Source organism: Aythya fuligula, chromosome 15, assembly GCF_009819795.1.
Source record: "Aythya fuligula isolate bAytFul2 chromosome 15, bAytFul2.pri, whole genome shotgun sequence".
Taxonomy (NCBI): Eukaryota; Metazoa; Chordata; class Aves; order Anseriformes; family Anatidae; genus Aythya; species Aythya fuligula.
In genome coordinates this window covers 6,133,436-6,145,888 of record NC_045573.1, presented here as the reverse complement: position 1 = coordinate 6,145,888, position 12,453 = coordinate 6,133,436, and the positions used below count along the sequence as shown (strand labels likewise).

Genomic DNA, 12,453 nt, shown 5'->3' with positions numbered 1-12,453 from the left:
GAAAACCCTTTACAGTGCAAATCATCCCAAGAAAGTCCTCAAGAGATGGTTGAGCAAGGAAATCAAACTGCTGTGGGAAGAAGAGTTACACTGCTGGAAACCTCCAGAAGCATCCTAAAGGCTTTAGACTCAGCAGGCTTAGCTCACAGGCTGCTCTACAGGAGTCAGTAACAAGATTGCTTGCTTCCATACTAGGCATGACAATCATTGAATTTGATGTCTTGGGACTGGCTGTTTCTGAATCATCTCTCGTGATATGCAATAATATAATCAATATCCTAGTACAGAATTCTAGTATGTGATGTTCTTTGGGAAATAATAGGAGATTACATAAAAGAACATAATTTCTCAAGGGTAGGAGCTGACAACCTCTCTGAATTTGCCTGTAATGTGTTAAGATCAATAAAGCAAAACTCCTACAGAAAAACAACTCAAGTAATCCCAATAGTTATGGAGAATATTCTAAAATACTACAGCAAATTTTAACATATTTTGCAAAAGTGATACTTATCCTTCTAGGCAGGAAGTTCAGAATGGAATACATTAAAATGGAAAACAATTCATAACACAATAAAGGAAATGCAACAGATTTAATTCTCTTCAAATGGGTCTTGCCTCTCAGAAGTTTAGCATATGCAAAATCAAAAGAAAACAAAAAAAATTTTTTTTTTTTTAAATAATGAGCAATACAACACAAAATATTTTGTACTTCCTATCCCTTCCTGATGTTCCAGGCATTCTTACTAGGTTTCCAATAGAGTAAACTGTTTGCCTTTTTTTTTTTTTTTTTTTTTAAAAGCTACACAAATCTGGTATATACCCACCCATACAAAAAATTATCTGAAAAGCAGAGAAACAGTGAGATGTATACAATGCTTGTATCACCAGTAATATATCAGCACTACATTTTATTCACTAGTTAATTGTTCTTGCTCTGTCCTTACAAAATTCTGTTCTTTGAAGGAAAAAAAAGAAAAACCTACATAAAACCTGTATCTTAAGCCTACAAACCTTATATACTTCTATTAAAAAAACAATAATAATAAATTGTCCTCTTAAATTAAGTATATGAAGAAGATTTCTGATAGACTGAGGACTTGGGTACCTAAGAGTTTGCAGCCCTATCCTCCCATTATTTCTAGATAAGTCCCATTCCCAGAGAAAAGCTGTGCTCACACAATATGCTCTTCCTGCAAAAAGTAAGGATCTGCCTGAGAACGTTTTAAAGTATGTTTGCCCCTCTGCACTGCTCTTGAAGGCAGACATAGTGTATGAAATCTCTCTGAACATATCTCTTGATGGAGGATCCCAAGATATGCAATACAGACCAGAAAGAATAATAAAATGAAGTAATCAAACTTTAAAGGTTTTAAGAACTTGCTTGTTCCCTGATTTTGTTGGTTTTTAGAGGCAAGGGAAAACCACATCACCTGACACCAGAATGAACAGGGAACAGCAGCACTTTTTGCTCTTGTAGGCAAGTTCTTCCTATAGATCAAAGTTCAGCATGCCATGTATTGTAACACAATGCATGGTTCTAGGTTTTTGGGTCATTTTAACAAGTTCTGTCTGGCAAGAAATTATAATCTTGGTATCGCATCATTTTATATACTATCCAATATAGGTAGGCATCAGCAAACACAGGGCTGAGGGGTTTTCTTAAAACCTCTCTTTTTAAGAGTAGCTTGCTAATTAAGATTTAAAAGGAAAAATGTACTAAAATATATGAAACTCTTTAAACAGTATTTTCAGCTCAAAACCAGAAAATTATAAGTCACCTGAAAACCACTGACCTTTTCTAATTTTTCAAAGTGTTCTCTGAGGAACTTCATGGGTCGATCTGGTTTTGCTATGCAAAGATTTACGATGCATTCTTTTAAAATCTGCTGGATGTTGTGCTTCTGAACATAGAGTTCGCATCCCTTCAGGCTCTCGTCTTCTTCCACATTGCAGGAAGAAGCAGCAGCCATCTTCAGGCTTGTAAACAGTAAACAGACCTAGGTTAAGAAAATGGTGCAAGAAAGAGAGAAAAGACAATTCTCAAATCCTTTGTCAGAGGAACGTGGATCAGCGAGGATATTCTAGCACTGCCTGTTGCCTATTCACAAGCTGACAATTCAAAACATTTTAATGTTCCGGAAATGCTGAACCGTGTCATCTTCGTAAAACCAACACACCGGGAACTACAAAAAGAGCATTTTAATTCCCGGCCGCTTGCCAACCCTTAGAAATAACGGTGCAATTAATCACTCAAGGCCGTGAGCTCCAAAACCACTTACCAAACGGCGGCTTAAAGCCTTACATTTCTGTCCCCTTACAGCCTCCCCCTCCCAGAAACCCACATTTGTGTCCCGGGAGGATTTGGGTCTCAGGTAGACCTCGCACCTCGCCCTCTCCCTTGGGGTTTCCAAGCCGGGGCAGCCCAGCCGAGGCGACGCGGGGGGACGGGGGCTGAAGCGACACCGGCCCCGGGGCATCCCCCGTGCAGGGCCGGGGCCCACAGCAGGACCCCGGGGAGCCTTCACCCGGCCGGGGATGAGCCTCAAGGGGCCTCCGGGAGGCTGCTGGGCCCGGGGAGGCTGCGGGGAGGCCGCCGGAGCCTGATGCTGGAGGCCAGCGGGTAAATACCTGCCTTGCGAGGCCGGCACGGCGGCGGCGGCTTTCTCCTGCCCTCCCGGAGGAAAGGGCTCCCCCGCCGGTATCCGCAGCGCAACCTCCTCCTCTTCTTCTTCTTCCTCCGGGCCCCCCCTCGCCCTCCCGCACACAAAGGCTCGGGCACGGCCGCCGCTCAGCCGCAGGAAGCCCCGCCGCTGTCACTCACCGCAGGCTCGGCCTCCCCACCGCCTCCGCCGCACCGGCAGGAGGGAGGCACGGCCGCGGAGCCGGGGGTGTCCCCCCCCGGGGTGTCCCCTCCCTGGGTGTCCCCTTCCCTGGGGTGTCCCCCCTCTGGGTGTCCCCTTCCCTGGGGTGTCGCTGCAGGTCCTGGCTCCCTGCCCCCGGAGCCGGTCTCAGGGGTGCACAAAACACCCCCGAGGGACCCCAAAACGCTCCCCGACAGGGTAGGAGCAGCGTCGTGACAGAATAAATTCAGCACAAGGGTATTTTAAAGGATTGATTTGAAGTAGTTCCGTAGTTTATTGCATCTTAAATTAAGTGTGATTGCTCAAGGAACGAGATCCCGATGAACGTGTTTTGTTAGACGGGTTGGCTGCCCAAGCTGGGTCATCCAAAGAGCACATGAAGTGTTGTGTAAAGCACACATATGCCTCATGAATATGATGTAAGTGCACACAAATGCTACACGAATACAGTATGGGTACATGTAAACTTGGTGGATATTAAAAAAATATATAATGGTGTAATAGAAACCCATGCCTTTGCTAACAAGGCAGTTCTGATCCTCCCAGGGGAAAAAAAAATGAAGGGGAAAACAATGCAAATTGAGTAATTAGGGCTCGAGAAGAGCTCCAAGACCATCTGGCCCAACCACCCCCCTACCACCAATATCACACACTAACCACATCCCTAAGCACCATGTCCAACCTTTCCTTGAACACCCCCAAGGGCGGGGATGCCACCACATCCCTGGGGAACCCATTTCCAATACCCAACTGCTTTCTGAGAAGAAATGTCTCTTCACTTCCAACCTGAACCTCCCCTGGTGCAACTTGAGGCTATTTCCCCTAGTCCTATCACTAGTTATCTGTGAGAAGAGGCTCACCACATCCTCCTTCCAGGTAATTGCAGGGAACAATAAGGTCTCCCCTTAAGCCTCCTCTTCTCTAGACTAAACAGCCCCAGTTGCCTCAGCCGCTCCTCACAGGACTTGTAAAAACTTCCACAGAGCCAAAAACCAACCAGACAAAAAACAAAGCCACCACGGCACCAGAAGCTCCCTGCTCCACAGGGGCACGGCGCCGCAGGCCTGGCCGCTTCGCTTTGCTTTGCTTTGCTCTGCTCCTGCCCTCAGCCTCAGCACCTTTACCACCACTCCACGGCTCTGTGAGAAGCCGATGCCGCTGCCCTCCCTCCCCGCTGCCCCCACCAGCCCTGAGCCGCCCCCTCAGAGCAGCGCATTCACCCCCAGCCCAGGCCCCCCTTAGCGACGCCGGCACGGCACGGCCGTAAAGCGCGCGGCCGTAAAGCGCTCCGCCCGCCGTCGTAACGCGGCCTTAGCAACGCGGCCGCGCTTCCTTAGCGACGGCGGAGCATGGCGGCGGCGGCAGAGGTGGCGCAGGCCCTGAGCCGGGCCCTGAGCTCCCTGCAGGGCCCCGACTGCGGCCGGGCGGCGCGGCTGCGGGCCCTGGAAACCATCCGGGCCGAGGTGCAGGAGCGGCCTCTCCCGGCAGCCGTGGTGCAAGAGGTTTTCGGGGCGCAGTTGGTGCGGCCCCTGGCGCGCTGCCTGGCCGGGGACGCGGCGGAGCGGTGCCGGGAGCTGGCCCTGCAGCTCCTCCGCCACGGGCTCAGCCACGGAGATCGGCCCGAGGAGGCGCTGCCCGTGCTCCTGCCGGCCCTGGTCCAGCGTCTCTGCCCTCCTCAGGGCTTTGAGCCCTGCGAGGAGCTGCGCCTCGGCCTGCTGGAGCTCCTGGGCCTCCTGCTGCAGCGCTGCGGGGCCGCCGTGGCCCCCTACCTCTCCGACGTGGTCCGCATCCTCCAGGCCACCCTCCTGGACCACTACGCCGAGGTCAGGCGTGAGAGCTGCAGGTGTGCTGTGGCCTGTGCCCAGGCTGTGCCAGGTGGGAACCAGGGATGGGCGAAGAGGGGGCCATGGGCTGATGGGGGCTGCGGTGCCCAGGAGGGGTAGGGGTTGAGGTAGGGGGCAGTAGGAGGTTGTGGGGATGCTGCCAGGAGGGGATGAGAGATGGGCAGTTACACACACCCTCACAGGAGCACTCTGTAAGCCTTGGGGGATCCAATGGAGAAGAATCAAGCGAGGGATGGATGCTGAGTAGTTACAGCATGTGGGTGATAGCGTTTGTATGTGGGAAGTGCCTGTGGGCTGGTGTTCAGCACTGCTGTAGTGCAAACATTAATCAGCTTGTTTTTAGTGTTACAGAAATCATCTTGCTCAAGATCTGTCACCCACCTAGAAAAAGGCTTGCCTGAAGTTTCTCTCTCTCTTTCTCTCGCTCCCCTTACAGAGCACTTCCACATGCAGTCAGAATCTCTGATAAACCCGTTAATGCAAACAATTTCACACCAGCACTACAGAGTCCGCGTCGATGTAATTCAGGCTACGGGAGCAGTGATACAATTTGGAAATGGAAAGTCTGTGGATGATGTTCTGTCTCACCTGGCCCAGCGATTATTTGATGAGATTCCCAAGGTGTGGTTTTTCTTCTTCTTCTTTTTTTTTTTTTTTTCCTGGATTTATTTCATATCTGATTTTTTTTTTGTTTGTTTTCCCCCTCAATTTTCAGCTTCCATTCATTTGGATGAGGTATGTAAATATGTTGCATACAAGCTTGATCAATTGTAAACTATACAAAAGTAAAGTGGATGACCTGTTCATCTGCTGTCTAATTAATTCTGCAGGCTGTTGAAGTTTATACATACCTTCTTATTTTAAAGGGTGTCTTCAATTCTGTCTAAATTTTTTTGACATCAAAAGAATTTCCTTTCATAAGCTGCAGTTGGAACAGTCATTTTGAAATGTGCTACATAACCATAACTAAAATACTTTATTTTTGGAGCGGGTGCATTCCAACTGTTTAGCATAGGCTTCCTTTAAAGTAAATGAAGAAATGTCATCTGGAGACATTCTGGACTGGTTCAAATTCCACAGAAATTTACATTTCTCACATTCTCAGAGATATTCTAACCACAACAATTTAGGGTGTTCTGGTTTAGGTCTGTATCGTGTCTTCTTGGAGATGTGCTTTTGTGCAGCACATGGTCTAAGACTACCTAAGCCAGAGAGAGGACACAAGAGGGAGCATGATATCTTGCATGATATGTAAGATGCCTGCTGCAAGTGAGAAAATCCTGGATTCTTGTAATTTGTCCTGAGACTATTCATGCACTTGATGCAAGTCTTTTATACTTAAAGCATTTTTTTTTAGTGTTTATCTGACCTAATTTAAAAAAATATATATTTTTTTCTTTTTTAATCCACATAGGTTCGACAAGCTGTTACAACTGTCATTGGAGAATGGCTGTTGCATCTTCGAGACAGATACTCGTATTTTCACAAGCTGATTCCTCTGTTACTTGGAAGCTTTACTGATGAAATTCCTGAAAATATGTAAGCAGAACCCTTCTGTTTTTTCTCCTTTTTCTTTTTTTCCCCTCTGCTCCCCTAAATAAATGGCTAACGTGGAAGTATTTCTGTATTCATGGGTGCATTGCTTGGAGAAAAAAACAAACAAACTTGTTTTGTTTTTGAACCTATTTGTGATAGTGTTATCTTTGGTAACTTTTGTTTGAATGCTATGTTCAAGTATGAGAAATGAAGACAGTGAGAGAGACAAAGACAGAACTCTCTTTGGAAGAGATGACCTCTGTCCACTGAGTACATAAACTAATATGCCTGTTTAAATAATAGGAATACTTCCCATCCTTCCAACTGAATTCAAGTTATATTTTCCAGAAGTTTCATTTTAGAGTGTTTTCCTGTTGGGGACACAATGTTTTAGTTTTTGTTTTTTTAATTTATTTTTTATTTTATGCCTAGGACACTGGCTTGGACTTACTGGGAAAAGATAGGTTTACAATGGGAGAAAGAGAATGAAGAAGATCTGAAGGATAAGATGGACTTTAGTGTTTCACCATCTCATTATCCCAAAGGAGGTAAGTGTCGCACAGAAAGTGTTGTGTTTTTTATTTCTTGAATAATCTTGAATCCCTGTATCCTGGAACTGCAGCGCAAGTTGTGTAATACTCATTACAAGATGTAATATTTTTTAATGTGTAAGGGTAGCATAGACTAATGTTCAGTGGCAAGTGATCTTCGGTAAAAGAGGTGGTGGGGGTGGACAGGCTTAGCACTGTTATAAAAATAGCTCTCATAAGAACTTGTATTTAAAAGGGGAAAAAAGGGATTATGACCTGAGAGAAGTTGTACTCTCTTGCTAGGAAAAAATGATGAATAGAATTTAGTTTCATTTCCAGACAGAGAGAGAGAGAGTTACACACGATATATGTAACTGAAAAAGAGATAAAGGAATGATGTAGAAGCAGCAGAAAGTTCTGTATTAGCCAGCAGCCAGGTGGAGAATGGGCACAGAGATGACAGGAAAGCAGAATGAAAGAACCTTCGAACTGACTCCTTGAATAAGTCACACCACTAAATATACAGAATTTTCATGGAAGAAAAATGAAATTATTTCAAACTTCTCCATAAGATACTAGAATACTAACTTCAATCTACCCACATACATGAAAAGTACAGGAAAAGAAATAATAATTTCCTTTATTACACACACACACACACAAAAAAAAGATATGCAGCACAGGTAGATAACTTTTTACTACCGTATGATTTATAGGTAGTATTAAAAATGATACATTTGCAGTAGCATGAAGCATGTTTCCCATCTCAGGTTCATAAAGTTAATGTTTAAAAATATGCATATGTGTGTTGGTGAGAGAGAGGATTTAAGTGGGTCATTTATTGATTTCTGTACTCATATTTAACAGAACAAAAACTCTTTTGGTGTGAAAGAACAGGTTCATGCTTGACTTGTGCCTCCCTGACAATCACATCACAGAATCCCCAGCAGCAAAATCCTTTCTATGACAGTTGGTTCCGGAGTCCTTTCTCCTTTGAAATCACTCTTCTTTTTCTTTTCTCCTCTTTTAAAGTTGTTTTACGCAGTAATGGTTGAGTGAAAGGGGAGGCACTTTATAATGGTGACTGGTTTGACAGAACTCTTAAGCTTTGAAGAGTCAAGTTGATCTGTTATCAGATATATTGTATATTTCTTCTATTTTTCCCTATTTGATGTGTAATAGTACCTTAGGGGTTTGGAAATGGTAACAAATGCTTTTACTTCCACTAGTGATGGCAGAAACCCTTTTTTTTTTTTTTTTTTTTGTCAGATAATTTTTTAATGTGTATAAACTGGTTGAGCTCCAGTCACTAATTTTGTTATGACACAGTGAAGGTCATCCAAGTGCTTAGCCCTTCTGATGGCATTATAGCAGATATATAGCCAGTGTTCTAATACTCGAAGGTAACTAAAGCTGTGGTGAAAAATGTGGCGAAAAAAACACAGTTTACCTGCACTCAGATAAGCGAAGGCAAGGATGAGGGAGAAGAGTGAAAGAAAAAGCTTTATGTGCTAGTCCTTCAAAGAGTTGCTCCCGTTTTACTGCTAATACTATTCTTACTCTGTTATCTCTTGTGTGGGGCTTTGTTTGTTTATTGGTGTGTATGCAGACTTTTTAAAAAGAGGTATGTATCGATTACTTCATACATTAAATTCATATGTACTTTCTGAAATCTTCTTAGCACAATAAATATGCTTCACAAATTTGGGCAACATTCCAGCCCTGCATTTCACTGACTTGGGTGGTAGGATTATGCAGCGAAGGCTTGAGTGTGATATGTGTGTGTGTTATGTGTTTATATGTCAGGCTTTATGTGACAAGAGAGAAGAAAAATGAGAGGAAAGGATGATTGGCTACCTAATCTTACAGACATAAAGCTTTGGCAAGGAAACTATTATACCTTAGTTTCAAGTAATAATTTGTGGTATCTTGCCACAGTTTGTGTATGGATGAATTGTTAGTACGTGTGTTCTTTCCCCCGTGTCCCTTCCATACGCATGTATTTTGTATAGTATGATAATGATGTATTTTAACACTTTGTAGCTGTCTCTTTTGACTTACAGCCAAATATTCAACATTCTGGAATGTGTTTTCCACTGAGCTTATAGTACATTTTACTTAGCCATCTTTGTCCAACTCTCAAACTAATGAACCTGACATATGAGCCTCCCTGTGCTTTCATCTTGTGATGACAGATACTGCAGGTCAGAGGAGGAGTAGAATTAGACCTCATACCTGGTGTCATCTGAGCAACTGAATAGCTTTCCATTGAGCTGCAGTAGTCATTGCCTAAGGGTACAGGTGCAGACAGTTTGTAGCAGGGAAGTCTTTGACAGGAGTAGCTACAGGGATAAATGCCTGCATTTGAACATCTGAAATGAAGGAACTGCTGATAAAGAATGGTCGGATCCTTCAAATAAAATTCTGCCTCAGGTTCAATAGGATGTCCATCAGTATTTGCTGTCTTGAGTTGATTTCTTTATTTGACCTTTTGTTATTCATTGCCAGTTTTCATAATCCAAAATGTTATCCTCCATTGACAAAAGAGGTAGCAATTCATACCCTGACATTTGTATTTTATTTTATTTCTGCTGTAGATATTTCATAGTTTTGAATATGAAATATATGAAATATTTCATATTTCGTAGGCATTTCTGTAAGCCTTTTATATTCTTCATACGATTTACTGTAGTCCATTTAATTTTCAGCATTTGTATTTATATGGGCCAATGCAGGAAAATATCCTGAGCCTGCATAGACCCTCAGTAGTCAGATTTTCATGTGTTGGGGTTTTGTTTTGTTTTAATATATAGTGTTTTTTTGTTTGTTTCTTTTTGTTTATAATGCTTAGTTTCCTACTGTATTTTTTTAATTGCCTTTTTCAGTGCCATTTTCTTGGGTTTTTATTCACACATCCAATACTGCAGACTTGTTTTTTGGCTAGTAACTTCCCTGTCTACTTCTAATTTGCCTGTCTCTTCTTTAGCTTTTTCCTTTAGAGGGCACAATTGATACTGTCTGTTTTAATGCAGTTAGTGTCCTTTGTACTATTTATGACTTCTGCTTTTCCCTCCCCTCCAAATTATAATTTAACTCAATGATACCACAGAATTTTCAGAGAAGAATCTTACTTCTGTTTTATCTGTTTGTTTGTGGGTTTCATTCTAATTCTTTTAAAGACATTGGTGCTGCTATAACATTTAAAAGGAAATGATGAGGCCACAATTTCCAAAGTGGGTAGTGTTCATGTAAATTCTCTTCCCTCTCCCTTTCTGCAAACATTTTATAGGATATAGTTTAAACAACTTTACAGTAATAAATATATACATTTTTAGACTTGAGTGGAGTTAGAATTTTGCAATATATATTAAAGAAATACAGCTTGCAGATGTGAAATCCTCCGCAGCATTTGGAATATTTTGTTCCATACTGAGGCTTTTATCTTGGAGCCCTTAGACTTTTCTAAGGCTTAGCATGCATTAGCTTTTCCTTTGATATTTCTTTCATTGTGTTTTTGATTATATGTTTGTTTTGCTTTGTTTTACTCTCTAGTGACACGACCAGGACTAGGTTGTCGGGAACTTGTGTCAAGAAACCTCTCCAAAATTCTTCCAGGCCTCTGTCATGATATAACAGACTGGGTTGAAAACACAAGAATAAAAGCGTCCCAGCTTCTGTATACGTTATTGCTACATGCAGAGGATCACATAACACAACACATGGATCTGCTGCTTAGAACTTTGTACCAAGCATGCTTGGATGAAGAAAGTGAGGTAGTTAGGAATGTAAGTACACTCTGTCTAAATATCTGCTGTATGGTAAATGAAGCCCCTAATTTTTATGGTCCTGAGTGTGTCTTGTGAAGGATGACCTTACCCTAGGTCACTGGAAATTTCCCACGACTGCAGGATCAGGTTTTAATAGTATTTTATGTCAAAAATATGTGAAAATTATAGTTACTATGTTAAAATCATTCTTGTATTGTTGGTATGAAGACCAATAATAAAGTTATTTAAATACTGTTTAGTTTATATGCAAACCCCATGAAGCATTAATAACAATCTACTTAAAAATCATAAGCAGAAGATTAAGAGTCTAAAAGGCTTGGGGCAACAAATTCCATTTAAAAACATGTGCAGGTCATGCCCTTTCAAGTTAATTTGACTTATCTTCCCCTACCGTATAATCCAACCATAATTCCAACCAGATATTGAGGTATGTTTATTCCATGTGATATCCATATTCACTGTCTGGATACTTGAGATAATACTTGTAAAATATCTTATTTTTTTCATTGTTTTTGCAAGGAATAGGTAGTGTCCTTTTTTTTTTCTAACAGTTTATCAAACAGTTGATGCTCTCAATACTTGGTTCAATAATAATCAATAAAATGCACGTTGTTAAAAACACTAAATACATATATCAGAGGACGGACAGGTGATAAAAACTTTCTTTACAATCTTTAGAAAAAATCTTTTCGTATCTACACAAGCAAAACAGCATATATATAACATAAATGTAATTTGATTTAAAGGTGCAGATTTTATTGTTCTGGGAAATTGGAAGAATCTGTTCAGCTTACTGGGTGCAAGTAGTCCAATCAATGTCAAAAAAGTTGATTTCCTAAATCAAGCTTTTCTTTTGGTTCCTGCTATCATTTGAGCCATATGCAGGCTGAGAAATCCATTCCTGAAATGATATATTTTCTTCAAGTTTTTTTTTTCCTTGCAGTTTCTTGTTCTTTTTATATTCTTTCTCAATACCAGTTTTTGTCTGCCTCCCTTGATTTTTCCTAAATTGTTCCTCTCCTTTCCCTAGCTTCTACTCTCTTATCCCCTCCTACCTATTCCACCCATTTCGTTTCTGTTTTCAGAATCCGCATCTGATCTTTAACAACATCGCCTTACAGTAAAATTGAGCTTGTAAGCTTAGCCAGTCACAGGCTGATCAATATTTCAGAGAGAAATAAACTTGTAATAGTCAGATGTCATCTTGTTGATTTCCTAATGCCTTTACACCTCTTTTTGAATCAATGCCCCAGGACAGACGTAGGAGATATAGGCAGTTCTTCCAAGTTCCCTGCTGCTAATATAAAATGAATAGAAAAAATAATTTGAAGAATAAACCCACGTGGCTCTGCTGTTCCATCTAGTGCTTAGTGCTGTAAATATAGCATCAAAAGTATGTGTTCCAGCAGTACCTAGTCTTCCCTTTCCTTTTTATGACCATACTTGTCTCTTTCTTGGAATTCCACCACTAATCTCTTCACAGGTGCTTTCAAAAGATTTAATCCTAATTGGGAGGATTAAATTAATTTTACTCTTCCCTATGCCAAAATTTCGGATTCAGCAACTTGGTTTGTGAATACTTTTTTGCTCCTTTGTGATGTTGCTTCCCAGAGTACTATGATTATCTCCTCCGTCCTTTGTCACAGAAGAACCCGTTTCAGAACAACCGCCAAGCTGGGAAATGTGCATGTCTTTCTCTAACCCAATAATACCAAATAAGATATAAGAATTACCCAGCTGGTCTCTGTGAAGGGGTTAGGAGGAAATGTTCCTGTTGCACAGGTAATGGTGCAGTAGTAGACTGTATCTTTATTCATGCACCTGGTTGTTAATGCTAGGCACCAGTCAGAGAGTAAATTCTGGTGTGATGGTATTTAACGTGGAATACAGCATA

The 12,453-nt window shown here is 41.9% G+C and overlaps 2 protein-coding genes across 3 annotated transcripts in view; one reads left to right on the top strand and one right to left on the bottom strand.

Moving 5' to 3' along the window:
- The window catches only part of PRKAR1B (protein kinase cAMP-dependent type I regulatory subunit beta), a 99,269-nt gene extending 96,492 nt beyond the window's left edge, over positions 1 to 2,777 (bottom strand). The window contains exons 1-2 of one of the 2 annotated variants that reach the window (XM_032197458.1): positions 2,629 to 2,777; positions 1,794 to 1,997 (exon numbers count right to left, since the gene is read on the bottom strand). In XM_032197458.1, coding sequence (XP_032053349.1) covers positions 1,794 to 1,970 — 177 coding nt within the window. In that variant the 5' untranslated portion in view covers positions 1,971 to 1,997; positions 2,629 to 2,777. The remainder of the gene's footprint in view (positions 1 to 1,793; positions 1,998 to 2,628) is intronic. The other variant, XM_032197459.1, reaches the window with a different exon arrangement.
- Positions 2,778 to 4,210: 1,433 nt separating this feature from the next.
- The window catches only part of DNAAF5 (dynein axonemal assembly factor 5), a 29,123-nt gene continuing 20,880 nt past the window's right edge, over positions 4,211 to 12,453 (top strand). Inside the window, exons 1-5 of the mRNA XM_032198007.1 lie at positions 4,211 to 4,736; positions 5,142 to 5,326; positions 6,120 to 6,244; positions 6,674 to 6,789; positions 10,324 to 10,556. Of these exons, the coding sequence (XP_032053898.1) occupies positions 4,211 to 4,736; positions 5,142 to 5,326; positions 6,120 to 6,244; positions 6,674 to 6,789; positions 10,324 to 10,556 (1,185 nt within the window). The remainder of the gene's footprint in view (positions 4,737 to 5,141; positions 5,327 to 6,119; positions 6,245 to 6,673; positions 6,790 to 10,323; positions 10,557 to 12,453) is intronic.